We start from the raw sequence: 27,389 nt of genomic DNA, 5'->3' as shown, positions 1-27,389 counted from the left end.
AAAAACAGTTCTGCTTCACGCACAGCGACGCGGTTGATTTGCAGCGAGAACATGCTGTATAGCAGCCAAATTATCAAATAAATGATATTTATGATGATCGTTTTATTTGTGCGCATAAAGCATACAGGAACACACTTGTTATTCCTTATTTTTCTTTTTTTCCCCTTTGTGAAAGTTGGTCTCAGCAGGATATTTCAGTTCCCTCATCAGTGACAGTCAGGAGGTTTTTGTACGACCATGTGTACAAACTGAATCACTGTGGTATTCGGACCAGGAACCAAGCTGATTGTTACAAGTAAGTACTTTTATGTGATCATACAACATGATAGACTTGTAGTTTCAGATTCAAACTGACAAAACATGATGTTTTCTTTTTCTATAAATTAATTTACATCAGATGTACATGACTTGTAACTGCTGAGACGTTAGTTTTTCAGGTGACTGAAAGATGCTTCCCTCTTGTGGTTAAAATGTAGGATTTCCTTCATTTATCGTTTCTCTTAATTCTTGTCAACTTTAAATTTCAATTATTCATGAATTCACTAAATGAAACCATGTGTAGTATCATAAGTTGAATAATTTTTTATTTTTTTTGGCTTAGTAAAAATGACTCAGCAAAAATGCTTATCAAACCATACAGATTTGACGAGAGTTCCTCCCCCTGTCAGTCCCTCTGAGTTTCAGGGTTGTATTAAATGAGTCCTCCAGCACCTCCTCTCCTCATCCTCTAACTCTCTAATCTGTCAGCAGTAAGGTCTCTTTCCAAGTTCCAGCATCATTCTCAGCACACTGACAACATGCTGGGGACCCTCTGTACTCTCATCACTGCTCTGACATGTAAGGAGGCTGACTGACTGCACATGTGACCTCATGCTGGATTCATCAGTCTGTGTGTTTCTCTTCACTTCATGTCATCTTGTTGTTTCAGGTGTGAGTGGTGTGACGATGGTGACACAGAAGCCTCCTGTTGTGACGGTGACAAAAGGAGAGACAGTCAACATGGACTGTAATCTGGGAACTGTTACTAACAATGACATTTTCTGGTATAAACAGATTCCAGGAGGAGTTCCTCTGTACATGCTGAGGTTTTATCATAGTTATAGTTCACCCAAATATGACACTGGGTTTCCCTCTGCAAGACACACATGTACTCATCAGTCAACATCAGATTATCGACTGATCATCAGCAAAGTGGAGGAGGGAGACTCTGCAGTCTATTACTGTAAAATATGGGACGGCTCTGCTAATGAGTACGTATCACAGTGATTTATGCCATGACAAAAACCTCAGCATGACAACTTCTGCTTTTTAAGTTGATGCATTCATGCAGCTGTTGGGTGAACTTTCAAACAGGTATAAAGAAGTTTGTGTTGAATCTCCATAAATATGTAAAGTATTTGCCCCTGCGACCTTAGGCTATTTGTCTTTTTTTTAAGTTACAGTGCAGAAGAGAACAAAAACACAACGACAAAAACTCAGTGAAAAACTGGACAAAACTTTTTTTCAGATCCATTTACATTCAGCACATCCATTGAGTCTTTAAACGATTAATCTGTCAAGATCTACAATTTTTTATGATTATCGATTTCTTTTTATAGGCTATTTTAGCTTTTGCAATACAATTATTTGATTTATAGACAGTTTAGTTTCTGTGGTTCTGAAATTATGCTTCTCATGTAGGCAGGGCCTCTCTGACCAAATTGGGGCCCTGAGCTAAATGTTTTTTGCCCATCAAACTCATCAAAAGAAAGTAACTTCCACCACCTCAATCCCCCACAAAAAACTGAAAGCAAGTCTAGCAGGTCTGAAAGCAGAACTAAATATGGTAGTGAGCCTTTTACAGATTCACACATCTTAATTTTCTGGATGAAAGTCATCAATGAGGTTGAAAACATGTCAACATGAATTGATATAAAACTATAACCAATATATTATACTGTATATTGGCTAAAGTTTATAGCTTCTATATGACCAACTGGTCATGTTACCACTCTTTTCAACAGAGGTGAATGCATAGGGCGTTAACAAGGTATTTAATAAATGCTCATCTGGAAAAACGCAATTCCCCAGTTCAAACAGAGATTCCTGTCTAATCAGCGGCAGCTTGGGTGTTTGTGCCACAAAGTTTTATTTCAACATGCCCACCTTCAAGTGAAGCACGACTTTCCTTGTGTGTTGTCTTTTTTCTCTCGCTTGCTCCTGATTTGTGAAGTCTTTTGGACATGTTGAAATCTCACCTGTAGCTCTGCAAGAGCCTACCTGGACGCTCAGCCCTCTGATTGGTCAGATGTCGAGTGCTGTCAATAAACCTTTACACATTAAGATACCCCGCAATTAACGCACGGATCTAGCGTGTCGTCTCCCTCTTTTTTTATTAAGAAGAAGTTAACCTGTCTGACGGTGTATGAATGCACTACACATGTTACGTTATTATTGTAATGTCCCTCATTGACTGACACGGAGGCGTTAGCCAAGTTAACGTCGGTTTATTGTGGGTTTTACACAGGTTACTGTCGGCCGTAACCTACATCAAAAACAAACCTAAACTGAGCCAGCACAACAGCAACACAGCGACCGTTACAGCCCTTAATTACTGGAGCAGTCAAACTTCCCCCAGCCCCGAGGCGTTCACTGACGCTCTGGGAAAAACAACACTCAACTAAACTCAACAGAACAAACAGCAACATTAACAGTTCGTTACATTACCCCCCCTTCTCAAAGTCCCTCGTCCCCGAGGGGACAAACAAAGTCTCTCAAATGTCCAGGCGGTCTGCGGTTTCTACGGGGCCGCCCCCGACCTGGAGAAGGGAAAACGGAAGACAGGTTAGTGTTTGAGGCAGGCACAGGGTCAAGGGGCAACAGTCCATTCTGGGGCAGGGTGGACGGGGTACTCAAGTCTGTAGGGGGCCCCTGGGATGGGGTCAGCACAACGGTAGGGGTTCCACCTACTCCAGGACCCGGCTCTGACAAGGCGGCCGTCCCCCGGTAGGGTGCCAGCCTATCCTGATGTAGAGCAACTTTTCTTCCCCTAGGTGGCAGCTGGACTCTGTAGACGACTTCGCCCATTCTCTCTAGGACTCTGCAAGGTCCCAACCAGTCACTGTCTAACTTTGGGCACCTGCCTTTTTTTCTTTGCAGGTTGAACACCCAGACCAACTCCCCGGCTGCGAAATGCCGGCCCTTGCTCTGCAGGTCATAGTTCCTTTTTTGTTTCACCCCTGCGCTCCGCAGCTGGGCCCTGGCAAAGTCATGGGCGGACTCCAAGCGGTCCTGAAGTTTCCTGGCATAATCGGGTCCCGGGGGATCAGCAGGGGAGTCGGGTGGCTTGCCCACCATCATTTCAGCCGGAGTCCGGATCTCCCTGCCTAGCATGAGGAGGGCAGGGGAGCAGGAAGTGGAGTCTTGTACCGCAGACCGGTATGCCCTGAGCACAAGGGGGACATGGTTATCCCAGTCCTGTTGATGCTTAGCTGTCACTATTGCCAACTGCTGTGCTAGTGTGCGGTTAAATCTTTCCACTAGTCCATCACTCTGAGGGTGGAGGGGCGTGGTGCGAGTCTTGTGGGAGCCAAGTTTTTCGCACATGGCCGCAAACACACGGGACTCAAAGTTCCTGCCTTGATCCGTGTGAATTACTTCAGCCGCTCCAAACCGGCTGAACATCCCCTCCACCAGGGAATCCGCTATGGTAACCGCCTCCTGGTTCGGCAAACAGTACGCCTCAGGCCACTTAGTGAAATAGTCCATGGCAGTCAGGATGTAGCGGTTCCCTCTCTCTGTGGGGGGAAATAGGCCAAGAATGTCAATCCCCACCCTCTCCATGGGACCCCCCACTGGAAACTGCTGGAGTTGAGCATGAGATCTGTCCGTGGGGTCCTTCTTGGCTGTGCAGCTGTCGCATTGGCGGCAATAATCTTCCACATCCCGTCTATGTTGGCCCCAGTAAAACCCCTGACGGAGGCGGCGGAGTGTCTTACCGACCCCGAAGTGGCCGGATCCTCGACCTCCGTGCACCGCCTGGAGCACCACCCCCCGTAGGGACTTTGGCACCACCACCTGCCACCGTGTGTCTCCTGTAGCTGGTTCCTTCCACCCCCTTTGGAGTACCCCTCCATGCAGCCGCAGGGCTTCAAACATTGACCAGAGTCCCTTAGTGGCACGAGAGCACATGCCGACCTCTTGCCATGAGGGTCTGTGTTGTGTTGCCACCCATGTAAGCACTGGTCTGATGTCGCTGTCCTCCTCCTGCTTGTGTCCCCACTCAGCTGTTTCTACAGTTATCAGTCCCCGCTCAGACGACAGCCCCTCTGGCCCCCCCGCTGCGCATATGACCTCGGTTTGTAGCCGCCCGTCCTCCCGGGTCTCCCTTTTCTCGCAGTATTGGCAGCCATCGACGATGCAGGGCCGGCGAGAAAGCGCGTCCACGTTTCCATGCTGTGTGCCTGGTCTGTGGACCACGGTGAAGTCATACGCCTGCAGTTCTTCAATCCAGCGTGCTAGCTGGCCCTCCGGCTCTTTAAAGGTCATGAGCCACTGCAAGGCCGAGTGGTCAGTCCTGACTGTGAAATGGAGGCCCCCAAGGTAATATTTGAAGTGACGGATGGCACTGACCACGGCGAGCAGCTCCCGCATGGTGACACAGTATCGACGTTCAGCACTGTTGAATTTCCTGCTGTGATATGCCACCACTCTCTCTCCTTTAGGTGTCCCCTGTGACAACACAGCCCCCGAGCCGACACCGCTGGCATCCGTGTCAAGGATGAAAGGTAAGGCAGGGTCAGGTGGGGCAAGAACCGGGGCTTCCACCAGGGCCCTCTGCAGTGAGGTGAATGCTACATGGCACTCCTCTGACCAGACGAAGACCTCCCCCTTCTGTAGTAGCCGGAACAGATGCGCAGCAATGCAGGAGAACCCCTTCACAAATCTCCTGTAATAGGAGGACAGTCCCAGGAAGCTCTTTAGATCCCGCACGGAGTTGGGGGTGGGCCAGTCCTTCACAGCTTGCACCTTGTCTGCCATGGTGCTGACCCCACCGCCCCCAAGTCCGTGGCCCAGGAATGAGATCTCCCGTCTCATAAACTGGCACTTCTGGGGATGCAGTTTCAATCCCGCTGCCGCCACCCTCTCCAACACCCGCCTGAGGGCCCCGAGGGCTGACTCGAACGACTCCCCATGAACAAGAATGTCGTCCAGATACACAACGCACTCCTGGCGGGGAATACCAGCAAGCACCTTGTCCATGAGTCTCTCAAATGTGGCGGGAGCATTGCAGAGGCCAAAAGGAAGGACCCTGAACTGCCACAAACCCCCGTTGGTGATGAAGGCTGTCTTAGGTCTGGCAGCTGGGGCAAGGGGGACCTGCCAGTATCCGCTACGGAGGTCGAGTGCAGAGAACCAGGAAGACCCTGCTACCGTGTCCAGGGCCTTGTCGATACGTGGGAGGGGGTAGGGGTCCTTTCTGGTCACTTTGTTGAGGGGTCTAAAATCCACACAGAACCTCCAGTCACCCTGTGTCTTCTTGGGGACCATGACGACAGGGGAAGCCCAAGGGCTGGTGGAAGGCTCAATGAGTCCAGCCCGTTGCATGTCCTGCAGGGCCTTGTCTGCCGCTGCCTGCCGGGCCAGGGGGAGGCGCCGAGGTCTCATCCTAATGGGCGGCGCATCTCCCATTTCAATGTGGTGTTGGATGAGATCTGTTCGTCCCACATCATCCTCTGACAGCGAAAAGCAGTCTCTGCACTCCAGTAGGAGCTGCCACAACAGTTCCTGTTCACTGAGAGTCAGTCCGTCACGATTTTTCTGCCAGACCTCCCTCACCGCCAGAACTCTGTCCCCCTTATCAGGCAGTGTTGCGGTTGTGGAGGGTGGTCCATCAGGTGGGGTGGAGAGTGGTGTGGGTGGTTCATTACCGTTCATGCAGCTGGTGACTGTGAGCATGGTATGTGGGTGTGGCTCTGTGTCGGGCAGGTTGAGGGGTGGTGTAGGCGGTCCGTCAGGTGGGGTGGGGCAGGCAGCCATGTGGGTTGTTGTCTCAGCCGGTAGTGCTGCAATGGTGTGGGCCGCCGAGCAGCCCGGCTTTGTCGGCCGCCGAGACATCTGGACAACGTGTCCATCCGGAAATGTGAGTGTTCCCCTCTTGGGGTCAATGACACAGTCCAATGACTTAAGGATGTCCAGCCCCAGTATGCAGTCTTCCAGATCTGCAACCCACACTGGGCAGTGAACCTTCTTTTTTCCTAACCCCAGAGTCACCACTGCCTCACCCACCATGGGCGCCCGCTCCCCAGTAACAGTCTGTAGTTTCACTACGGTAGGAAAAACTGTCGTCCCCTGCCCCACCACATCTGGTCTTACCAGTGTTGCTGAAGACCCGTGTCCACCAGTGCAGAACAGAATGTCCCCTCAACAGTCATTATGGCATACCAGCAATCCCCTACCCAGGTCCGCCCCAGCATCACAAGTCGCTCCAGCTGACCAGCCGTGTCAACCGCCGGCCACAACACTCCTCCTGGATTGAGGGGCGCTGCATTCCCGTCTATGTCGGGTCGGGACACCGTCCCAGGGGTCTGCATCGTCCCGTTTATGCGGTCCCCGTGTCGTTTCCCTGCTTCGCGGACACCTGGGGGCACTCCCGAAGTGGCCAGGCTGCCTACAACCCCAGCAGGTCCTCAGCCGCGGTCTAGACTGCCGTCCTCCTTGCAGTGAGGCTGCCCGGACTAGCTGTGTCAGTTCCTCCGCCCAGGCAGGTGTTGTCGTGTCTAGTGCAGCCCAACTTGTAGCCCTCACCTTTGGTGAATTGTCTATGATGGTCCCCAGGGGCCCAGCACACAGCATCTCTCTCTCTGAGGCCAGCTCCAAAGCCTCCAGGAGAGACCTGGGGTGAGCCAGCAGCGTCTGGACACGCAGGTCGGTCGGCAGCAGTGCTTGGAGGAAGTGGTCTCGGGCTAATTCACTCTGTATGGCTGGGGGCATATGGGCGTAGGTGCGGTGAACCAGCCCCTCAATGTCGTTGGCGAGATCCCTCAGCGGCTCTCCGGGTCGTCGTTGTCGGCTGCACAGTTCAGAGCGGAGAAGGCTAGCCGCTGTGCATAGTCCAAAGCGCCTTTTTAACGCTCCTACTAATGCATCATAATCACTCCTATCATCAGGGCTTAATAGCAGCAGGCTTGACAGTGCATCACCGGTCAGACACATCGCTAGCTGAAGGGCTTTTACTTCAGTGGACCACTTGCCGGCCCGAGCTAGCAGTTCGAACTGAGCATGGAAAGCCTCCCAATCAGCCTTGCCATCATACCTGGGGGTCTTCATGGAGGGCAGCACCAGCTCATCATGTCGCTCCCTTTTCAAAGTCTCTGCTGCCACCATACCCCTATGCATGTCAAGTCCACCTTCAGGGCGGCTAGCCCGGCCAAAGCCCGCCTCAGCAGCCATTGTAGCAGTCATTCTCCTCACCCGCTCTCTGTCCTCGGGCACTCCCCAAGCCCCAGCAGTGGTGTACTGATCCAGCTCGTCAGCACACTCCTCCTTCTTAATTTTTGGACGGACCGTCGGCAGCATCCTCTCACTGTTGTTGTCCGTTGCGGCTAAATTAGCTGTTGTGCCGACACTGAGGCGACGTCTTTTGCTTACTTTTCTTCTGACACCAGTGTAATGTCCCTCATTGACTGACACGGAGGCGTTAGCCAAGTTAACGTCGGTTTATTGTGGGTTTTACACAGGTTACTGTCGGCCGTAACCTACATCAAAAACAAACCTAAACTGAGCCAGCACAACAGCAACACAGCGACCGTTACAGCCCTTAATTACCGGAGCAGTCAAACTTCCCCCAGCCCCGAGGCGTTCACTGACGCTCTGGGAAAAACAACACTCAACTAAACTCAACAGAACAGACAGCAACTTTAACAGTTCGTTACATTATGTTCCGCGGTTAACGTCTCCCGACTCGCCTTCACGCACGAGGTGACAAATATCACGCCTCACGTTTATATCACCAACCTGCATTAAACACGCGTTCATCATCCAGCGATATTAGTGGTATCCGATCTAAAAACTCCTAATCATTGGTCAGATTGCAGGTCTCTTCTCTCCTCCACCTCACGGTAGCGCATATGCGCATCAATCGTGTATATTACCCTGCAAATGGTCCCCTCGCGCAAAGTGTGGCCCCTGGAAGATGAGGCCTACGTACAGCATATGTTCTTCGTTTAGGGAGGGACGGCCTGCATGTAGGTTGATCATTTGCTGCTTGTAACTTATCTCTAATGAAAACTTTGTATTCTTGAATTTTACATGAAAATGAAATACAAATAGCATATACAGCAATAGCAAAAAGTCACAGATTGATGATTGACTCGTTATTGTGTCATCAGACTAGTGGCCCCAATGTCTGAAACTCAGGTGAAGAGAGGAGCAGATGTCAATTTATCACCACCTGGTGTTGAGTTGGCTCCAAAGTTTTTTTGGGGGGGGGCAGTCAAACCTGGTTGGCCCAAATAAAGAATGAAGTTCTGCTGGAGGTGGAGGCCCCTGTCTCTTATGTCTGGCAGTGGCAGGGGACAATGAATCTGAATGGGTCACATTCTGCCCAGCTGTTTTCTAGGCAGCTGAGAGTTGTGGCCATAAAATGGTTGTGGTTGTAATCCCTAAACACTCTGGTGGACACCAGCAGTAAGGGATGCCATTAAGCTAAAAAAAAGGTCCTACAGTATGTGTCTTATTTGGCCTCTGGCACATCAAAGACAGCTGATAGACACTGTCAGGCCAAGGAGAACACTGTAGTAATAAACTGCAGTCTCCTGTCTCTGCTCTCTGGATGATAAACTCGTAATATGTTTGATGTGGAGTTACAGTTAAATCTGTCTGAGGAGAATCCTGGTCCAAAGCTGGGTGAGCTGTGATCATGGTGAAACCTCAACTGATAAGTTCCACCAGGCACCTGTTTATACCAGTTAACATATTGTCCATCATCTCTCTCAATGTTGCAGTTTAAAACAACTTCTTGTCCTGCAGAGCCTGTGTGGACAGCAGGTGTCTGGGTCAACACTTTTGCTGCATCAACATCTGTCAACAAAAGAGAAAAAGATCATGAGGGAAAGGTTGATAATTGAAAAACACATAATAAAACCTGAATTTGAAGAGAGTATTACATGTCAGAGCAGTGTTGAGAGTATTGAGGGTCGGTCGTATGCATACAGTCAAAAGAGAATTAAAAAAAATAACTAAAAAACAAATACAGAAAGCTTTTTTCAAATTTTCTCCACTTGTCAGTCTCTGTCATTGTCAAATTTTACAGAGGGTCTCCAGCATGTTGTCAGTGTGTGCTGATTTATTCATTCTAGCTGATTGATTTCAATATCGTTAGGGACTGCATGAATTAGAGAGTTTAGAGGATGAGGAGAGGAGGTGCTGGAGGACTCATTTAATACAACCCTGAAACTCAGAGGGACTGACAGGAGGAGGAGCTTGGAATGGAGTATTGTTTCTATATTTGTATTTTTTTTCTTGGGGGGGGGATTGTGAAATATTTTTATTAATACCAGCAGCGGTGGTGACAAATGTATGTGGGTACATTTCTGACTTATTGAATCCTGAAGATAAAATTCAGTTCAATCGATATTTATGACTTCATGTGTCTCTAAATAGTTCAGCTTTTGTTTTATTTTTGATCCAAAGACAAATAAAACAAAATAAATATATATATATATGTATATATATATATATATATATATATATATATATATATATATATATATATATATATATATATATATATATAAATATATATATATTTCTGAACGTGGTCCATAAATGTTTAGTCTCAAGTGTTGAGCTCAGTCCGTCTGTCCAGCCAGTCTCTACAGGTTTGATAACACGAAAATGTTGAAACTTTGTTACATGATAATTCTTTTCTCTGCCAGTTACAATCATTTCAAAACTTCTCTGGTAATCTGGTCTCAGTTTGAAGTACGAATAAAAAACAAAAAAACACTCTTCTTTTAATTAACTCTTAGGTTCATCATTTTATTAAATAAGTACCACAACATTTCCTCTCCTCATCCTCCTCATCCATGTTTGAATCTCTTAGACCTTCTACATTAAATGAAAAACCCACATTTCTAATTGGAGTAACATAAACACTCTCAAAATTGAAATGAGTCCTTACAAACAAACTATTTTATGAACACCTGCAGCAGAAATCATTCAGTGTTTTGAAATGTGAACTAATATTTTTTAATTTTTAAGACAAGATCCTGTAGTTTTATGCACGAGGTTGATGATGTGAAACAAAGTTACAAATGCAGATAACTATTTTAATTGAATGTTGACATCAACATCTTTTTCTTATACAGAGTAATTATTTTTTTAGGATGAGTTATTATTTTATATTATATTGGATATAAAAATAGATTATACTATGTTTTATTTTACATTATATGATTATAAAATTCTAAATGAATAGTTTAAACAAACATAAACCAAGCTCCTCCCCCTGTCAGTCCCTCTGAGTTTCAGGGTTGTATTAAATGAGTCCTCCAGCACCTCCTCTCCTCATCCTCTAAACTCTCTAATCTGTCAGCAGTAAGGTCTCTTTCCAAGTTCCAGCATCATTCTCAGCACACTGACAACATGCTGGGGACCCTCTGTACTCTCATCACTGCTCTGATGTGTAAGATTCTCATCTAATTACATTTTATCTGTTCTATATTATCAGTAATTAACGTTATCCTCATGATCTTTTTCTCTTTTGTTTACAGATGTTGATTCAGCAAAAGTGTTGACCCAGACACCTGCTGTCCACACAGTCTCTGCAGGACAAGAAGTTGTTCTAAACTGTAACATTGAGAGATATGATGGAAATTATGTTAACTGGTATAAACAGGTGCCTGGTGGAACTCCTCAGTATGTTTTGAGATTTTACCACAGCTACAGCTCACCTAACAGCTTTGGACCAGGATTCTCCTCAGACAGATTTAACTCTAAATCCACATCAAACATAAATTACCAGTTTATCATCCAGAGAGCAGAGACAGGAGACTCTGCAGTTTATTACTGTCAGACATGGGACGACTCTGCTAAAGAGGCTGTAACACAGTGATTCACACTGTGACAAAAACCTCCTGACATAAACACTTCTGCTTTCTGAACATCTGACATCCAAAGTCAACCCAAAAATATCACTTCTAGAATAAAATATTTGATATTGTATTGACTCGGATTAATGTATAGGTAATAGTAAGATAAATACATGTATAAATAGTGTTATTATTGTCGTTTTTAATCATTGCTGACCTATTATCCATTATCTGTACCAGCTTCTTCCTGTTTAGGATCCCAGGGATCTGCTGGAGACTATCCCAACTGTCTTTGAGTAAAAATCAGACGTCCAGAGAAGACAATATTGATGATACTATTTTATTTTACTTTCATGAATATTTTAACAACTATTTACACATGCAACTGTATCTGCTTCAGTACCATAACTATGACATAAAAATGATAATAAAATACACAAACAACAAGGAGCAAAGTTAATCTCGGCCCAGTGAATCCCTTTCCCTGAAAATAAAACAAGGATATGAATAAAAACTCCAACTTCTATCCAGCAGTGTTTCAGAGTCTAAATCAGCGTGAGAGTGAATGAGATGTTGACAGTGAAAGTTGGTCTCAGCAGGATGTTTCAGTTCCCTCATCAGTGACAGTCAGGAGGTTTTTGTACGACCATGTGTACAAACTGAATCACTGTGGTATTCGGACCGGGAACCAAGCTGATTGTTACAAGTAAGTACTTTTATCTGATTGTACAACATGATACATTTGTAGTTTTGTCTTCAAAATGATCAAAACAATTGATTCATTTGTTAGTCATTCTTGTTTTTATCATGCCTATCACAGCCTCCCCCCCGACATCAGGAACATGGACACTCTTCCCACTTTTAAATCTCACCTCAAAACCCATCTATTTAGGCAGGCTTATGATTTATGATTTGGATTAGACTCTGCTGTCGATAATGTGTTAAATTTTTTTATACTTGTTTTTAACTGTTGTAATTTGTATTTTTATTGTTGTATTCTTGCTCTGTCAGGCGACCTTGAGTATCTTGAAAGGCGCCATACAAATAAAATGTATTATTATTATTATTATTATGTGATGAAGAAATAAATCACAGGTTTATTTGTTAGTTTGCATCTGGAATGACAGTTGTTTTCATTTTTACTTTTAAACAATGGATTTTTTTTAAACATCACAAAATCATTAAATCTAGTTAAATGTGCATTTTTTTGCATGAACATGAAAATGGTTACAGATTTCACATTATTTCAAAAAGTGACGGAAATTACAAAAAAATGTTAGGATTGATATTGTAAAGGTTTATAGCTTTTTTATAACAAAATGTTTGAAGAAAGTTATTAAAAGCAAGAGATATTTGCTCAGAAAATAAAATGATCTGCATGACTGGTAGCTTGGTCAAATCATTGAATTTAGTTAAAAGTGAATTATATGTTTTGAAAGAGAAGAAACTCTAGACATTTGTTTTTTGCACCACAAATGTGAAATAGTCACGTTTTTTTAAATGTGTGTAAGTTGGACTGCAGAACATGGAAATGGTTACAGATTTCACATTATTTCTAAAAGTGACTGAAATTACAAAAACATGTTAGGATTCTCACAATGTATGTTATAATAATTATATTGTAAATGTTTATAGCTTAAAAAACAATGTTTGAAGAAAGTTATTAAAAACAAGAGATATTTGCTCAGAAAACTTGGCCACAAAAAAATCAGGATTTTTTTAAATGTAATTTGATGTTGTGAGTGTGGTTCATGTCCTTCCAGGCTCCAGCCTCCCTCCTCCTGTCCTCACAGTCTTCCCTCCGTCCAGAGCTGAGCTCCAGTCCGACCAAGTCACTCTGGTCTGTCTGATCAGTTTAGCCAGTGAGTCTCTGGGTTTTGCAGATGTGAGCTGGTTTTCTGCTGGGAGTCCAGTGAGCAGTGGGATCTCTACCAGCACCGCCGTTCAGACACCAGACCAGACTTTCCAGATCAGCAGCTCTCTGACCATCCAGACATCAGACTGGAACATGGATCAACTTTACACATGTAAAGTGTCTTTGGGCTGCCAGACTTCACAGAAAACCATCAACAAGTCACAATGTCCTGCTGAAGGATAACAGAGGACCAGAATCATCATTTATCTTCTGCTTCTTTGCTCTTTATGCTGTTTCTTCATTATATGTTTCAGCTATTAGATAAATGAATGTGTGTTTGTATTTAGTGTGATCTTAGTTTGTATCAGCTTTGCATATGTAACTTGTTAATCAATAAAAAACTAACATACTTCAACAAGTACAAATATTGTTTCTCATATATTAAAGCTAACTCAGCCTAAAATGTTTTAAAATGACCTGAAAGCACGTTGAACTAAACGAAACTGAATTTCCATCCTCTGTCAGTGAAGCATCATGTACTTAGACCTCCCTCTCTGTCCTCCCAGGATGCACCTGCACACTTCCTCTCCATATTTATAGTCTAATTTAAATGACTTTGTCACGTGTCAGTTCTGTTCAAGACTAGAAGTCTTATCTTTTATATTTCCTCATGTCATTAATAATATTTGATTGAACTCTTCGTGGTGTAACATTTCAAATAAGAACATTTGTGAAAATCAACGTCAAAAACAGGGAAACATCATCCAAACATTGCCAGCTGACAATCCAAGTCTCAGCAGTTAAACATCCTAATTTAGAAAACTTTAATGTCGATGGATATGTAATGTCAAGTAGGGAAATTACAAAGTCAAAAATAAAATAGAATAAAATAAATATATTTTCTTAAACTCCTAATATTACACAAGGTTTCATTTAGTGAATTTATGAATCATTTAAATCTAATGTTGATGAGAATTAAGAGAAACTATAAATGAAGGAAATCCTACATTTTAACCACAAGAGGGAAGCATCTTTCAGTCACCTGAAAAACAAACGTGTCAGTAGTTACAAGACATGTAAAATCTGATGCAACATATTTTATGGAAAAATATGATTATTGAGCTGATTAAAGATTTAATTTAGTGTTCACTTTAAGAAACAAATTAGAAGAAATATTTAAGTTTGCGCAAATCTTTAATTAAAAAAACATACACATGAGAAAAACCAAACCTACAACAGTTTGTACTCTTCTTTAAACCGTTTGAGCCGGAAAAAAAAAAAAATAATAAAAATAAAGAAACAAAAAACAACCTGAGAGCAGTTACTCCCTCTGCTTTTCTTCTACTCTTTGTTGCAGTCAGAAATTGTGAAATGTTTCTCTGAGCTCTGGAAAACTAAACCCTGATACGTGAGTGATCTTTGTCATTCATCCTCTGTAATAAACTGCAGAGTCTCCTGTCTCTGCTCTCTGGATCATAAACTGGTAATCTATGTTTGATGGAGTTAAATCTGTCTGAGGAGAATTGTGGTCCAAAGCTGTGAGGAGTTCCACCAGGCACCTGTTTAAACCTGCCAACATGAGCTGAATCATATCTCTGAAGAACAACAGAGGACTAGAATTATCATTTCACTTCTGCTTCTGCGTGTTGCTCATAAGGAAGTTTAGACCTTAGGAAATCAGTTTTTCTGCTTGGAATTTGAATCATGTTAATTGGATGTAGCACAGGGTCAGTTTTCCATTTAATTAAACTAAACAATTTAAAAATATGCAAGACTCTCTTCTCATCTCTATTAAACTGTTTTCTTTTTTTACAAATGGGGTGTTTTAATTTCATTTTGAAGTAAAAACTGACAGCAGCACAGAAGTGAACAAAGTTCTGCTCTACTTTCAGGCCAGTGTTGTTTCACTGTTAAAGAGTTGCAAGTTCACAGTTTTCCTCAGAATGTGATGATTAGTACGTCCTTAATGATAGATAATGTTTTTACTGTTTTGTGTCATGTAACAACCACCTTTATTAGGGAGTTCTGATTTTGCTAAAACAAGACTCACTGATGTTCTGGTGCTAAAAGGAATAAACTGATAACAAGAAGCATCAAGTGTCACTAACAAAAGTAAAACTCATTACGTTCCCAGTTTTACAGACATCTGACACTTGACCACTTGATTTGCATTTAGCTATAAATATGGAGGAAGTGTGCAGGTGCATCCTGGGAGGACAGAGAGGGAGGTGCAGATAGATGACGCTTCACTGACAGAGGATGAAAATCTAGTTTCATTACATTCATCTTGTCTGCTCTTGAAATGTTTCTGACTAAATTAACTGTTAAATTAAGACAAAGAAGTACATCTGTTTATTGAAGAAAATTTTATTTGTGCTTTTGAAAATGAAGTGAAATATGCAGAGTTGAAACAAGCAGTCTGACTTCAAGCAGTTTCGAAATCTAAAACATTTTTTTTTTCTTTTTAGGAAGTTGCATTAAGATTAAATATCTCTTTTACAAGGAAAAAAAACTAATAATTAAGAAACAGTATTAAGAGCAAAGAAGCAGAAGTTAAATGATGATTCTGATCCTCTGTTATCCTTCAGCAGGACATTGTGACTTGTTGATGGTTTTCTCTGAAGTCTGGGAGCCCAAAGACACTTTACATGTGTAAAGTTGACCCATGTTCCAGTCTGATGTCTGGATGGTCAGAGAGCTGCTGATCTGGAAAGTCTGGTCTGGTGTCTGAACGGCGGTGCTGGTAGAGATCCCACTGCTCACTGGACTCCCAGCAGACAACCAGCTCACATCTGCAAAAGGTCCAGCCTGACTGGACAGACAGACCAGAGTGACTTGGTCGGACTGGAGCTCAGCTCTGGACGGAGGGAAGACAGTGAGGACAGGAGGAGGGAGGCTGGAGCCTGGAAGGAGATGAACCACACTCACAACATCAAATGAAATCAGTAAAACACACACTGATTTATTAACTAACCCACAATCCCAACAATCATGGACTTCATTTGGAGAAATTAAGTTTTTCTTCAACTAAATGTTAGTATTTCTAAACAAATATTTTGTCTGTGAGAAATGTAAAATCAGTGTTTCCTTTTACATTGACCTGTAAATCGTATGAACATCTTACTGAAAACAACAACAACTTTGGATGAATTCAACATCATTTTCACATTAAACAACAAGAATGCAATAACCCGTCAACCATCCCTGGCAATGCCCAGGACTGTTACTTAGGTATGAGCACTGGGTGATGAAATGGGTAAAAAATCGGGGATAAAAAAAATATTTAAAAAAAAGAATGCAATAATTAAACATTGGTAATAAACACTGTTAAAATTTCAACAAATTATTTGAAGTACAATGTGGTCATATAACAGTATTTTCTTGACTTTTTTTACTCAGACTTTTAGTAAACTGACAAAAGAATAAAAACATCAGTGTTTTAAACAATCGTCAGAAGCTGAAGACTTTTTTCTGTTATAGATGTTCTGGTCATAAAACTAGTGAACACAGATATAAAGACTTATTTTAAACACCCACTGATACATTAAATCCTTACTTTCTATCAGTTTGAAGAAGAAACTACAAATTGATCATATTGTGTGATCAGGTAAAAAGTGCTTTAACATTTAAGATAAATAACTAATTTCTGTATCCTTTCCAAACTGACGCAGTTTTCTCTTTTCATCTGGAAACATGAACCTTTATAACAACTTTAAATTTATATATGTACATGTATTTAAAAAAAAACATCATGTTTTGTCAGTTTGAATCAGAAACTACAAATCTATCCTGTTGTATGATCAGATAAAAGTACTTACTTGTAACAATCAGCTTGGTTCCTGGTCCGAATACCACAGTGATTCAGTTTGTACACATGGTCGTACAAAAACCTCCTGACTGTCACTGATGAGGGAACTGAAACATCCTGCTGAGACCAACTTTCACTGTCAGCGTCTCATTCACTCTCACCATGATTTAGACTCTGAAACACTGCTGGATAGAAGTTGGAGTTTTTATTCATGACTTTGTTTTATTTTCAGGGAAAGGGATTCACTGGGCCGAGATTAACTTTGCTCCTTGTTGTTTGTGTATTTTATTATCATTTTTATGTCATAGTTATGGTAGTGAAGCAGATACAGCTGCATGTGTAAATAGTGGTTCAAATATTCATGGAAGTAAAATAAAATAGTATCATCAATATTCTCTTCTCTGGACGTCCATCTGTCCAGGATTTACATCTGCTTTTATTTCAGACAGTTGGGATAGTCTCCAGCAGATCCCTGGGATCCTAAACAGGAAGAAGCAGGTACAGATAATGGATAAATAGGTCAGCAATGATAACAACATTAACACTATTTATACATTTATTCATCTTACTCTTAACTACACATTTAGCCGAGTTAATACAATGTGAAATATTTTATTCTAGAAGTCATTTTTTGGGTTGACTTTGGATGTCAGAGGTTCAGAAAGCAGAAGTGTTTATGTCAGGAGGTTTTTGTCACAGTGTGAATCACTGTGATACATTCTCTTTAGCAGAGTTGTCCCATGTCTCACAGTAATAAACTGCAGAGTCTCCTGTCTCTGCTCTCTGGATGATAAACTGATAATTTATCTTTGATGTGGCTTTAGAGTTAAATCTGTCTGAGGAGAATCCTGGTCCAAAGCTGTTAGGTGAGCTGTGGCTGTAGTGAAATTTCAAAACATACTGAGGAGTTCCACCAGGTACCTGTTTATACCATCTAACATAATATCCATCATATCTGTCAACGTTACAGTTGACAACAACTTCTAGTCCTGCAGAGACTGTGCGGACAGCAGGTGTCTGGGTCAACACTATCACTGCATCAACATCTGTAAACAAAAGAGAAAAAGATCATGAGGATAACATTAATTACTGATAATATAGAACAGATAAAAATGTGACCAGAGGAGAATCTTACACATCAGAGCAGTGATGAGAGTACAGAGGGTCCCCAGCATGTTGTCAGTGTGCTGAGAATGATGCTGGAACTTGGAAAGAGACCTTACTGCTGACAGATTAGAGAGTTTAGAGGATGAGGAGAGGAGGTGTTGGAGGACTCATTTAATACAACCCTGAAACTGAGAGGGACTGACAGGAGGAGGAGCTTTGTTTAAATCTGTGTGGGCTGAAATAAATGTTTGATGTTTTTTGTTCCCTTATTACATTTTTATATCAAATTATAATTCCAAAAGTAACATAATTTCTTTCATGGTCCAAATAAACATTTTTTAACAAACTTTTTTAAGTGACTTATAAATAAACAATTTGCCTCTTTAACCTTTTTTTTTCAACATCTGTTCTTCCCTTTCAACCTGCTCGTCTTTCAGCTGGACACTAACTTACAATGAAACTATAAAATAACAATATTGATATTAAATACATCAGTGACGTACCAAAATAAACCTTTCTGCTGATAATACAAAAACATTTGTCAATATCCAGATAATACTCCTTTCTCTGTGGCCGGAGGTATGTTTGAAATGCAGAACATCACAATTCAATGCTATCAGACTCCTGAACAGCTGACAGGAATCACCTTCATTTAACACATTGTCACCTTAAACTGCACTACCCATACAATGTACTCTTTAATGTTTACAACTGCGTTCTTGCACAACCGTGTTGAACATTTCGGCATATTCCCTGCACACCAACACCTTATACATCAGCATTGTACCATTGTTTTTTTACTTATTGCATTCCACAGTTCTAATTTCATTTTTATTCTATATTTCCATTTTTTATTTGAGTATTTGTTTTAGTTATTGCATTCTCTGTTTATTCTATTTTTGTACCTATATGCCAGCATCAGGGTGGACGGCAAAGAAAGAAGCTCCTCCTCCTGCCAGTCGCTCTGAGTTTCAGGGTTGTATTAAATGAGTCCTCCAGCACCTCCTCTCCTCATCCTCTAAACTTTCTAATCTGTCAGCAGTAAGGTCTCTTTCCAAGTTCCAGCATCATTCTCAGCACACTGACAACATGCTGGGAACCCTCTGTACTCTCATCACTGCTCTGACATGTAAGGAGGCTGACTGACTGCACATGTGACCTCATGCTGGATTCATCAGTCTGTGTGTTTCTCTTCACTTCATGTCATCTTGTTGTTTCAGGTGTGAGTGGTGTGAAGGTGGTGACACAGAAGCCTCCTGTTGTGACGGTGACAAAAGGAGAGACAGCCACCATGGACTGTAATCTGGGATATGTTACTACTTCAGCTGCTTACTGGTATAAACAGATTCCAGGAGGAGTTCCTCTGTACATGCTGAGGTCTTATCATAGAGATAGTTCTGTATCTTATGGCTCTGGGTTTTCCTCACCAAAATTCACATCAACTCATCAGTCAAAATCAGATTACCGATTGATCATCAGCAATGTGGAGGAGGGAGACTCTGCAGTCTATTACTGTCACATATGGCACGGCGATGCTAAACAGTACGTATCACAGTGATTTATGTCATGTCAAAAACCTCAGCATGACAACTTCTGCTTTTTAAGTTGATGCATTCATGCAGCTGTTGGGTGAACTTTCAAATAGGTATAAAGAGGTTTGTGTTGAATTCCCATAAATATGTCAAGCACATCCATTGAGTTTTTAAACAATTAATCTGTCAAGATATACATTTTTTTGTGATTATCGATTTCTTTTTATAAGCTATTTTAGATTCCACAATAAAATTAATTGACTTAGAGAAAGTTTAGTTTTTGTGATTCTGAAATTATGCTTCTCATGTAGGCAGGGCTCTGACCAAATTGGGGCCCTGAGCTAAATGTTTTTTGCCCAGAAAAATCATCAAAAGAAAGTAACTTCCACCACCTCAATTCCCCACAAAAAAGGTCTGAAAGCAGAACTAAATATGGTAGTGAGCCTTTTACAGATTCACATGTCTTAATTTTCTGGATGCAAAGTCATCAATGAGGTTGAAAACATCTCAACATGAGAAACAGCAAATATAAAACTATAGCCAATATATTATACTGTATATTGGCTAAATATACCTTCTATATGACCAACTGATCATGTTACCACTCTTTTCAACAGAGGTGAATGCATAAGTGTCACAGTCTGTCAGTGTCTGTGTTCTGTCTATTTGTTTGTGTGTGTGTGTTGTGAGTGGGCGTGTACTGTGGGCGTATAGGCTTGGCTCCAGCTCTCAGCTTGGCACACCTGGTTCCAGTTCCCTCGTCTCCTCACCTGCCTGGCGTCAGCTAATCATCCCCAGTCTTTAAATGTTTGGAGATCCTGCAGCGCCGATGCCAGATCGTTTCACAACCCTAGTGCTTGGTAACGCTTCTAGTCAACCTGTCCAGTATTTTACCTAGTTTATTTCCTGGTTTAGTATTTTTGGAAAACTCTGGGTTACAAGGGTAACCCCAGTTTTGTTATTGAGTGCAGATTTTGTGCTCTTCATGATTTTTGATTCCTGCTCTTCTCATCCTCAGAGAATCTCTGCCAGCCGTTTGCCTTGCCTGCCTGCCTGCCACTCAGCCTCAGCCTGCTCACCTGCACATTAGAATCCCGCTGCCCTCCGGATTGCTTTTTCCCGCATTATTTAATAAACACCCTTGGACTTTGATTTTGTTGTGTTCTGCTTTTGGGTCCGCCAGTTTAACTAATCGTGACAGAACGATCTGGCCTAATATGGACCCAGCGGAACTTGGTAGGGTGAAGGAGGCCGTTGCTAATCAGGGACAGCTTTTAGGCAACCATGATTCACTGCTTCAAAGACTTGTTGATCAGATGACTGTGATCTCCAACCAACTTACCGCTCTCACCATTGCATCGCAGGCGCAAGCTCCACCTCCTGAGGCACCTCCACCTGTACCTGCTGCTCCAGCTGCTGCCGCTGTTCCTCATGCAGAGCCACACATCCCCCCACCAGCTAAGTACTCTGGCAATCCTAACACTTGTCGGGACTTTTTAACCCAAGTCCAGCTGAGCTTTGAAGCTCAACCGTCTCGCTATGGTCGTGAAGAAGCCAAGATAGCCTATACTGCTAATCTGCTTGAGGGTCCTCCTCTCAGTTATTTCAATGCCCTCCGTGAGCAGCGTTCTCCTGCAGTCCAATCCTTTTCTGCCCTTGCCACAGAACTCAAGCGAGTCTATGACCACCCTATACGAGGACAGCAGGCAGCTCAACAGCTTCTGAGACTTCGCCAGGGCAGGCGCTCAGTAAGAGAATTTGCCTCTGAATTCCGGTCCCTTGCTGTGGAGTCGGGGTGGAACGACCAAGCCCTACTCACAGCTTTTCAAAATGGGCTCAGCCGCGCCATTGGGAGGGAGATCGCGCTTAGACATGGGCAGCTCTCTCTAGATGATGCCATTACAACTGCCATCAACATCTCTGACCAAATGTCCCAGTGGCAAGCCGAGCCTATTCCCCCTAGGTTTTTTCCCAGTAGCAGAGACCCACCAGCTGAGGTCAGACCTCCCGTGTCCCAAGCCTTGACCCCTAGTCCTCCAGATGCGGAGCCCATGCAGGTGGGTCGAGCCCGCCTTACACCAGAAGAGCACACTCGCCGGAGGCGCGCAGGGGTGTGCCTTTACTGTGGCAATCCTGGCCATTTCATTGCTACCTGTCCCGTGCGGCCAAAAGATTAGGCTCTCCAGTTACAGTGGGGGTTCTGGTGAGCCAGACTGTCTCTTCCCCCAAACCCTCGTGTAGAATGCAGTTCTCTGCTACTCTTCATTGGAAATCTCAATCCTTGTCCCTGTTTGCTCTGGTGGATTCTGGTGCGGATGAAAACTTCCTGGATGCGGGTGTTGCCTCATAAATGGGCTTAACCATCGAGCCGCTTCCTTCACCTCTGAGGGCCAATGCTCTGACTGGTCGCCTCCTCGCTCAAGTCACTCACCGATCCGAACCTGTGCACCTCCTGGTGTCAGGCAATCATCACGAACAGATCCAGTTCCACATAATCTCGTCCCCACACGCCCCCATAGTCCTTGGTCAGCCCTGGCTGGTTTTGCACAATCCTCTTATTGACTGGGCCGCGGGTAAAGTAGTGAGCTGGAGTCCCCACTGCCATTCCACCTGCCTGCGGTCCGCTCGCTCTCCTAATGAGGATACCATTTCCCCTATCATCTCTGAGCCACCAGACCTTTCCAATGTACCTCCAGTATACCACGACTTAAGTGAAGCCTTCAGTAAGCAACATGCTTTGTCTCTCCCTCCCCTATGACTGTGCTATCAACCTTCTTTCTGGAGCTCCCCTGCCATCCAGCCGGTTATACAACCTGTCTCGTCCAGAGAGGGAGGCAATGGAGAAGTATATCCATGACTCATTGGCTGCCGGCATCATTCGACCCTCATCCTCCCCAGTGGGCGCAGGCTTCTTCTTTGTGAGCAAGAAAGATGGCTCTTTACGTCCCTGTATTGAGTACAGAGGTCTCAGTAGTTGATTGGCCCAAATGAAGGTCTGCTGGAGGTGGAGGCCTCTATCTCTTATCTCTGGCAGTGGCAGGGGACAATGAATCTGAATGGGCCACATTCTGCCCAGCTGTTTTCTAGGCAGCTGAGAGCTGTGGCCATAACATGGTTGGTGCCGGTTGTGGCTGTAATCCCTAAACACTCTGGTGGACACCAACAGTAAAGGATGCCATTAAGCTAAAAAAAAACAGTCCTACAGTATGTCTCTTATTTGGCCTCTGGCACATCAAAGACAGCTGATAAACACTGTCAGGCCAAGGAGAACACTGTAGTAATAAACTGCAGTGTCCTGTCTCTGCTCTCTGGATAAACAACACGTAATATGTTTGATGTGGAGTTACAGTTAAATCTGTCTGAGGAGAATCCTGGTCCAAAAGTGGGGGAGCTGTGATCATGGTGAAACCACAACTGAGGAGTTCCACCAGGCACCTGTTTATACCAGTTAACATATTGTCCATCATCGCTCTCAATGTTGCAGTTTAAAACAACTTCTTGTCCTGCAGAGCCTGTGTGGACAGCAGGTGTCTGGGTCAACACTATTGATGCATCAACATCTGTAAACAAAAGAGAAAAGAAAAGAAAGATCATGAGGGAAAGGTTGATAATTGAAAAACACATAATAAAACCTGAATTTGAAGAGAGTCTTACATGTCAGAGCAGTGTTGAGAGTACAGAGGGTTCGGTCGTATGCATACAGTCAAAAGAGAATAAAAAAATAAATAACTAAAAAACAAACACAGAAAGCTTTTTTCAAATTGTCTCCACTTGTCAGTCTCTGTCATTGTCAAATTTTACAGAGGGTCCCCAGCATGTTGTGTGTGCTGATTGATTCATTCTAGCTGATTGATTTCAATATCGTTAGGGACTGCATGAATTAGAGAGTTTAGAGGATGAGGAGAGGAGGTGCTGGAAGACTCATTTAATACAACCCTGAAACTCAGAGGGACTGACAGGAGGAGGAGCTTGGAATGGAGTATTGTTTCTATATTTGTATTTTTTTTTTGGGGGGGGGGGTTGTGAAATATTTTTATTACTACCAGCAGCGGTGGTGACAAATGTATGTGGGTACATTTCTGACCTATTTGCGGTGAATCCTGAAGATACAATTCAGTTCAACCGATATGACTCCATGTGTCTGTAAATAGTTCAGAATTCATACACAGTCATTTCTGAAAGTGTTGAGCTCAGTCCGTCTGTCCAGCCAGTCTCTACGGGTCTGATAACACGAAAATGTTGAAACTTTGTTAAATGATAATTCTTTTCTCTGCCAGTTACAATCATTTCAAAACTTCTCTGGTAATCTGGTCTCAGTTTGAAGTACGAATAAAAAACAAAAAAAAACACTCTTCTTTTAATTAACTCTTAGGTTCAACATTTTATTAAATAAGTACCACAACATTTCCTCTCCTCATCCTCCTCATCCATGTTTGAATCTCTTAAACCTTCTACATTAAATGAAAAACCCACATTTCTAATTGGAGTAACATAAATGCTCTCAAAATTGAAATGAGTCCTTACACACAAATTTTATGAACACCTGCAACAGAAATCATTCAGTGTTTTGAAATTTGAACTAACTATTTTTAATTTTTAATACAAGATCCTGTAGTTTTATGCACGAGGTTGATGATGTGAAACAAAGTTACAAATTCAGATAACTATTTTAATGGAATGTTGACATCATGTTTTTCTTATATGGAGGGTTTAATTTTTTCTGAAATCAAGTTATTTTATATTATATTGGATATAAAAATGGGTTATACTATGTTTTATTTTACATTATATGATTATAAAATTCTAAAGGAATAGTTTATACGAACATATTTTTGACCCAAGCTCCTCCCCCTGCCAGTCCCTCTGAGTTTCAGGGTTGTATTAAATGAGTCCTCCAGCACCTCCTCTCCTCATCCTCTAAACTCTCTCATCTGTCAGCAGTAACGTCTCTTTCCAAGTTCCAGCATCATTCTCAGCACACTGACAACATGCTGGGGACCCTCTGTACTCTCATCACTGCTCTGATGTGTAAGATTCTCCTCTGGGCACATTTTTATCTGTTCTATATTATCAGTAATTAATGTTATCCTCATGATCTTTTTCTCTTTTGTTTACAGATGTTGATGCAGCAAAAGTGTTGACCCAGACACCTGCTGTCCACACAGTCTCTGCAGGACAAGAAGTTGTTCTCAATTGTAACATTGAGAGAGATGATGGATATTATGTTATCTGGTATAAACAGGTGCCTGGTGGAACTCCTCAGTATGTTTTGAGATTTCACCACAGCCACAGCTCACCTGATGACTTTGGAACAGGATTCTCTTCAGACAGATTTAACTCTAAAGCCACATCAAACATAGATTATCAGTTTATCATGCAGAGAGCAGAGACAGGAGACTCTGCAGTTTATTACTGTCAGACATGGGACAACTCTGCTAAAGAGAATGTAACACAGTGATTCACACTGTAACAAAAACCTCCTGACATAAACACTTCTGCTTTCTGAACATCTGACATCCAAAGTCAACCCAAAAATATCACTTCTAGAATAAAATATTTGATATTGTATTGACTCGGATTAATGTATAGGTAAGAGTAAGATAAATAAATGTATAAATAGTGTTATTATTGTTGTTTTTAATCATTGCTGACCTATGTATCCATTATCTGTACCTGCTTCTTCCTGTTTAGGATCCCAGGGATCTGCTGGAGACTATCCCAACTGTCTGAATTAAAAACAGATGTAAATTCTGGACAGATGGATGTCCAGAGAAGAGAATATTGATGATACTATTTTATTTTACTTCCATGAATATTTTAACCACTATTTACACATGCAGCTGTATCTGCTTCACTACCATAACTATGGGATGATATATATAATGATAATAAAACACACAAACAACAAGGAGCAAAATTAATCTCGTCCGAGTGAATCCCTTTCCCTGAAAATAAAACAAAGACATGAATAAAAACAACTTCTATCCAGCAGTGTTTCAGAGTCTAAATCATGGTGAGAGTGAATGAGATGTTGACAGTGAAAGTTGGTCTCAGCAGGATGTTTCAGTTCCCTCATCAGTGACAGTCAGGAGGTTTTTGTACGACCATGTGTACAAACTGAATCACTGTGGTATTCGGACTAGGAACCAAGCTGATTGTTACAAGTAAGTACTTTTATCTGATCATACAACATGATACATTTGTAGTTTTGTCTTCAAAATGATCAAAACAATTGATTCATTTGTTAGTAATTCTTGTATTTATCATGTGACGAAGAAATAAATCACAGGTTTATTTGTTAGTTTGCATCTGGAATGACAGTTGTTTTCATTTTTACTTTTAAACAATGGATTTTTTTTAAACATCACAAAATCATTAAATCTAGTTAAATGTGCATTTTTTTGCATTTATGCAAGTTGGACTGCAGAACATGAAAATGGTTACAGATTTCACATTATTTCAAAAAGTGACGGAAATTACAAAAACATGTTAGGATTGATATTGTAAAGGTTTATAGCTTAACAAAATGTTTGAAGAAAGTTATTAAAAGCAAGAGATATTTGCTCAGAAAATAAAATGATCTGCATGACTGGTAGCTTGGTCAAATCATTGAATTTAGTTAAAAGTGAATTATACGTTTTGAAAGAGAAGAAACTCTAGACATTTGTTTTTTGCACCACAAATGTGAAATAGTCACGTTTTTTCAAATTTGTGTAAGTTGGACTGCAGAACATGGAAATGGTTACAGATTTCACATTATTTCTAAAAGTGACGGAAATTACAAAAACATGTTAGGATTCTCACAATGTATGTTATAATAATTATATTGTAAATGTTTATAGCTTAAAAAACAATGTTTGAAGAAAGTTATTAAAAACAAGAGATATTTGCTCAGAAAACTTGGCCACAAAAAAATCAGGATTTTTTTAAATGTAATTTGATGTTGTGAGTGTGGTTCATGTCCTTCCAGGCTCCAGCCTCCCTCCTCCTGTCCTCACAGTCTTCCCTCCGTCCAGAGCTGAGCTCCAGTCCGACCAAGTCACTCTGGTCTGTCTGATCAGTTTAGCCAGTGAGTCTCTGGGTTTTGCAGATGTGAGCTGGTTTTCTGCTGGGAGTCCAGTGAGCAGTGGGATCTCTACCAGCACCGCCGTTCAGACACCAGACCAGACTTTCCAGATCAGCAGCTCTCTGACCATCCAGACATCAGACTGGAACATGTATCAATTTTACACATGTAAAGTGTCTTTGGGCTGCCAGACTTCACAGAAAACCATCAACAAGTCACAATGTCCTGCTGAAGGATAACAGAGGACCAGAAACATCATTTAACTTCTGCTTCTTTGCTCTTAATGCTGTTTCTTCATTATGTTTCAGCTATTAGATAAATGAATGTGTGTTTGTATTTAGTGTGATCTTAGTTTGTATCAGCTTTGCATATGTAACTTGTTAATCAATAAAAAACTAACATACTTCAACAAGTACAAATATTGTCTCTCATACAGTATATTATTAGCTAACTCAGCCTAAAATGTTTTAAAATGACCTGAAAGCACTTTGAACTAAACCAAACTGAATTTCCATCCTCTGTCAGTGAAGCATCATGTACTTAGACCTCCCTCTCTGTCCTCCCAGGATGCACCTGCACACTTCCTCTCCATATTTATAGTTTAATTTAAATGACTTTGTCACGTGTCAGTTCTGTTGAACAATAGAAGTCATCTTATCTTTTATATTTCCTCATGTCATTAATAATATTTGATGGAACTCTTTGTGGTGTAACATTCCAAATAAAAACATTTGTGAAAATCAACGTCAAAAACAGGGAAACATCTTCTAAACATTGCCAGCTGACAATCAAAGTCTCAGCAGTTATACATCCTAATTTAGAAAACTTTAATGTCGATGGATATGTAATGTCAAGTAGGGAAATTACAAAGTAAAAAATAAATTAGAATAAAATAAATATATTTTCTTAAACTCCTAATATTACACAAGGTTTCATTTAGTGAATTTAT

General features: G+C 42.0%; 3 protein-coding genes across 5 annotated transcripts; 2 read left to right on the top strand and 1 right to left on the bottom strand.

Annotated features, from left to right (window-relative positions):
- The first annotated feature begins 237 nt into the window (after window positions 1-237).
- LOC133421890 (immunoglobulin lambda-1 light chain-like) lies at window positions 238-13,340 on the top strand. Of its 3 annotated transcripts, XM_061711681.1 has the most exons (4): window positions 746-837; window positions 929-1,250; window positions 11,741-11,778; window positions 12,836-13,340. In XM_061711681.1, exons 1-4 carry the CDS (start codon window positions 798-800, stop codon window positions 13,168-13,170), a joined length of 735 nt encoding a protein of 244 aa, XP_061567665.1. In that variant the 5' UTR covers window positions 746-797; the 3' UTR covers window positions 13,171-13,340. The 3 variants fall into 3 exon arrangements, 1 of the variants encoding a protein (XP_061567665.1); XR_009770707.1 differs by lacking the exons at window positions 746-837; window positions 929-1,250; window positions 11,741-11,778 and adding an exon at window positions 238-295 and having other exon boundaries at window positions 12,836-12,954; XR_009770706.1 differs by lacking the exons at window positions 929-1,250; window positions 11,741-11,778; window positions 12,836-13,340 and adding an exon at window positions 10,755-11,137 and having other exon boundaries at window positions 776-837.
- A 1,967-nt stretch (window positions 13,341-15,307) lies between these two features.
- LOC133421672 (immunoglobulin lambda-1 light chain-like) lies at window positions 15,308-17,952 on the bottom strand. The gene is made up of 4 exons (XM_061711388.1): window positions 17,871-17,952; window positions 17,442-17,781; window positions 16,746-16,780; window positions 15,308-15,830 (listed from the first exon to the last, which is right to left on the bottom strand). Exons 1-4 carry the CDS (start codon window positions 17,908-17,910, stop codon window positions 15,505-15,507), a joined length of 741 nt encoding a protein of 246 aa, XP_061567372.1. The 5' UTR covers window positions 17,911-17,952; the 3' UTR covers window positions 15,308-15,504.
- A 979-nt stretch (window positions 17,953-18,931) lies between these two features.
- On the top strand, window positions 18,932-26,821 carry LOC133421894 (immunoglobulin lambda-1 light chain-like). Its single transcript, XM_061711687.1, has 4 exons — window positions 18,932-18,971; window positions 19,063-19,381; window positions 25,504-25,538; window positions 26,345-26,821. The coding sequence occupies exons 1-4, from the start codon at window positions 18,932-18,934 to the stop codon at window positions 26,677-26,679; spliced, it is 729 nt and encodes a 242-aa protein (XP_061567671.1). The 3' UTR covers window positions 26,680-26,821.
- Window positions 26,822-27,389: the final 568 nt, after the last annotated feature.

The sequence above is a fragment of the Cololabis saira genome, chromosome 21, assembly GCF_033807715.1.
Source record: "Cololabis saira isolate AMF1-May2022 chromosome 21, fColSai1.1, whole genome shotgun sequence".
Taxonomy (NCBI): domain Eukaryota; kingdom Metazoa; phylum Chordata; class Actinopteri; order Beloniformes; family Belonidae; genus Cololabis; species Cololabis saira.
This window is presented reverse-complemented; position numbering and strand designations above follow the sequence as displayed.

Coding starts and splice junctions, on each gene's coding strand:
- LOC133421890 (XM_061711681.1), top strand. CDS start 798: ATGCTGGGGACCCTCTGTACTCTCATCACTGCTCTGACAT. Junction 838..928: donor TCTCATCACTGCTCTGACAT/GTAAGGAGGCTG, acceptor TTGTTGTTTCAG/GTGTGAGTGGTGTGACGATG. Junction 1,251..11,740: donor TGGGACGGCTCTGCTAATGA/GTACGTATCACA, acceptor AAACTGAATCAC/TGTGGTATTCGGACCGGGAA.
- LOC133421672 (XM_061711388.1), bottom strand. CDS start 17,910: ATGCTGGGGACCCTCTGTACTCTCATCACTGCTCTGATGT. Junction 16,781..17,441: donor AAAGAGAATGTATCACAGTG/ATTCACACTGTG, acceptor CTGAATCACTGT/GGTATTCGGACCAGGAACCA. Junction 15,831..16,745: donor AACCAAGCTGATTGTTACAA/GTAAGTACTTTT, acceptor ATCTCCTTCCAG/GCTCCAGCCTCCCTCCTCCT.
- LOC133421894 (XM_061711687.1), top strand. CDS start 18,932: ATGCTGGGAACCCTCTGTACTCTCATCACTGCTCTGACAT. Junction 19,382..25,503: donor ATATGGCACGGCGATGCTAA/ACAGTACGTATC, acceptor CTGAATCACTGT/GGTATTCGGACTAGGAACCA. Junction 25,539..26,344: donor AACCAAGCTGATTGTTACAA/GTAAGTACTTTT, acceptor ATGTCCTTCCAG/GCTCCAGCCTCCCTCCTCCT.